The sequence below is a fragment of the Fukomys damarensis genome, unplaced genomic scaffold, assembly GCF_012274545.1.
Source record: "Fukomys damarensis isolate Sample0158 unplaced genomic scaffold, DMR_v1.0_HiC HiC_scaffold_23, whole genome shotgun sequence".
Classification (NCBI taxonomy): domain Eukaryota; kingdom Metazoa; phylum Chordata; class Mammalia; order Rodentia; family Bathyergidae; genus Fukomys; species Fukomys damarensis.
Genome location: NW_022900935.1, coordinates 8,813,144 through 8,815,048, shown reverse-complemented (window position 1 = coordinate 8,815,048; position 1,905 = coordinate 8,813,144). Strand labels below are relative to the sequence as shown.

Genomic DNA, 1,905 nt, shown 5'->3' with positions numbered 1-1,905 from the left:
CTTCTCCCACAGTTGTGCAAGGTCCCCGAGTCCCAGCTACACAGGGATCAGAGGTCCAGGCCACTACAGCTGGAGAGTCACAGGCATCTGCTCACAGGACGTCTGTGGATGCCAGGTTAGGAGGAGCAGCTTCCCACAGGAGGTGACACCTCTGCAGTCTTCCAAAGAAGCTTGGGAATTCCTGGGCCCCAAGGCTAGGGTGCTCAGAAACGCACCGCCCACTTGCCCAGAGGCCTGTTCCTAGTGGGCCGGCCTGAGACGAAGGAGGCAGGGGCAGGGAGAACCTGAACTAGCTTGGGAATTCCTGGGCCTGTTCCTAGTGGGCTGGCCTGAGACGAAGGAGGCAGGGGCAGTGAAGGACCCTGATCTCAGAATGAGCTGCTCCCTCCGCGATTCCAACTGCACCAGCTTCTGGCTGTTGCCATAAAGTGCTGATCTGCTCTTCCCGAGCAGCCTTCTCATCACCTGTACAATAGGAATACGGCTCTTCCCGGCCACCACTTCCTGTGCTGCTCACACCGACTAAAGCACACCACGACTACATCGGCAGGAGACCAGGCCAGCCCAGTCCCCGGGCCGCAGATCCACATCAGGATGGGGATTTCCCCTAGAAAACCACCAGGAATCCAGACGAGACTTCCCTCTGCCCCTCCTCTCATGCCCTTTTCCACTTGCTTACTTGTTCTCTCGCCTCTGCAGAGAAGCTTCTTCCACTTAGCTGTAGCAGTGGCTGCCCTCTCGAGCTCCCAGCCCTGTGTGTGACTGTCCGCCTCATTCGCTCTGGCTGCTGACTCTCAGTCCTAATTCCAATCTCCCGGGAAGAGGAAGCTGGCCCAGCTTGGGCCTAGCATCCACCTTGGTTTGATCAGCTATGGCACAGGGAGCTACGGCTACAAACGGTAGGTCACCTAGCTCACCTGGGGAAGAGGGCCTTCTCAGGAGGGTGGCCATGATCCAGACAGGCCCCCAAAGAGCCCAGCATCCTCATGTGATTTATCCACACAGCCCTACGGGCGCTACTCACTCATTTTTCTCTCATCTATGAGCTCAAAGTCAGCTCTCGGTATCCACGGGCTTTGCATTCATGGGTTCAAACAACCACAGATAAAAAAAATTTTTAAAAATATTGTGTCTGTACTAAACATGTACATTTTTTCTTGTCAATACTTCTTAATATAGGGCATCACTGCTTGTGTAAATAGGTATTATAAGTAAATGTTATTCATAGGTATGACAAGAAATCTACAGCAATCTTGAAGCTGTAGGTCATATGGAAATACTGCACCACCTGAGGATTTTGGTATCTGAGGGGGATCCTGGAATCAGCCTTTCACAGACAGGATGTTCAGCTGTATGTTTTGTAATATGTGCTTTTTAGAGGTGGACGTGGTGGTGCATACCTGTAATCCCAGGACTCGGGAGGCTGAGACAAAAGGATTGCTGTGCTTTTGTGTCCAGCCTGGGCTACATGGTAGTTTATGGATAGCTTGAACTATATTGCAAGACTTTGTCTCAAAAAAATATAAAAGAAGAAAGAAAGAAGGCTGGCACTCCCAGCTCCCCAAGGAAGCAAACCTGTCTGCCATCTCTTTCCACTTCATCAGCATTTTTCGTGGCTGCCTCTCAACAGGAAGGTCAAGTCTTCGAAGAAAATAATCTACAACTCCTTGCTCTTCTAACATCAAGGGGACTCGGTAGATAGTTGAGACATCATGAACACAGATTACCTGTTTGAAGAAAAGCAAATGATTTTATAAAATAATTTTTTTTCAAAATGAACCTTGAAAGCCTCCTACTATGTGACCTTCAGGAAAAATTCTCAATTTGAAAACCTTTTCAAAAGGGCAATTTTTTAGAAAAAGACAAATCACCAAAACTTAGTCAAGAATAGGATAAAATTAATGA

At 48.8% G+C, this 1,905-nt stretch overlaps 1 protein-coding gene across 3 annotated transcripts in view; it reads right to left on the bottom strand.

Annotated features, from left to right (window-relative positions):
- Ctps1 (CTP synthase 1) overlaps positions 1–1,905 on the bottom strand; it is a 37,649-nt gene that overhangs the window by 16,073 nt on the left and 19,671 nt on the right. For all 3 annotated transcript variants that reach the window (XM_019207739.2, XM_033767523.1, XM_033767522.1), the window contains exon 8: positions 1,576–1,727. In XM_019207739.2, the coding sequence (XP_019063284.1) occupies positions 1,576–1,727 (152 nt within the window). The remainder of the gene's footprint in view (positions 1–1,575; positions 1,728–1,905) is intronic.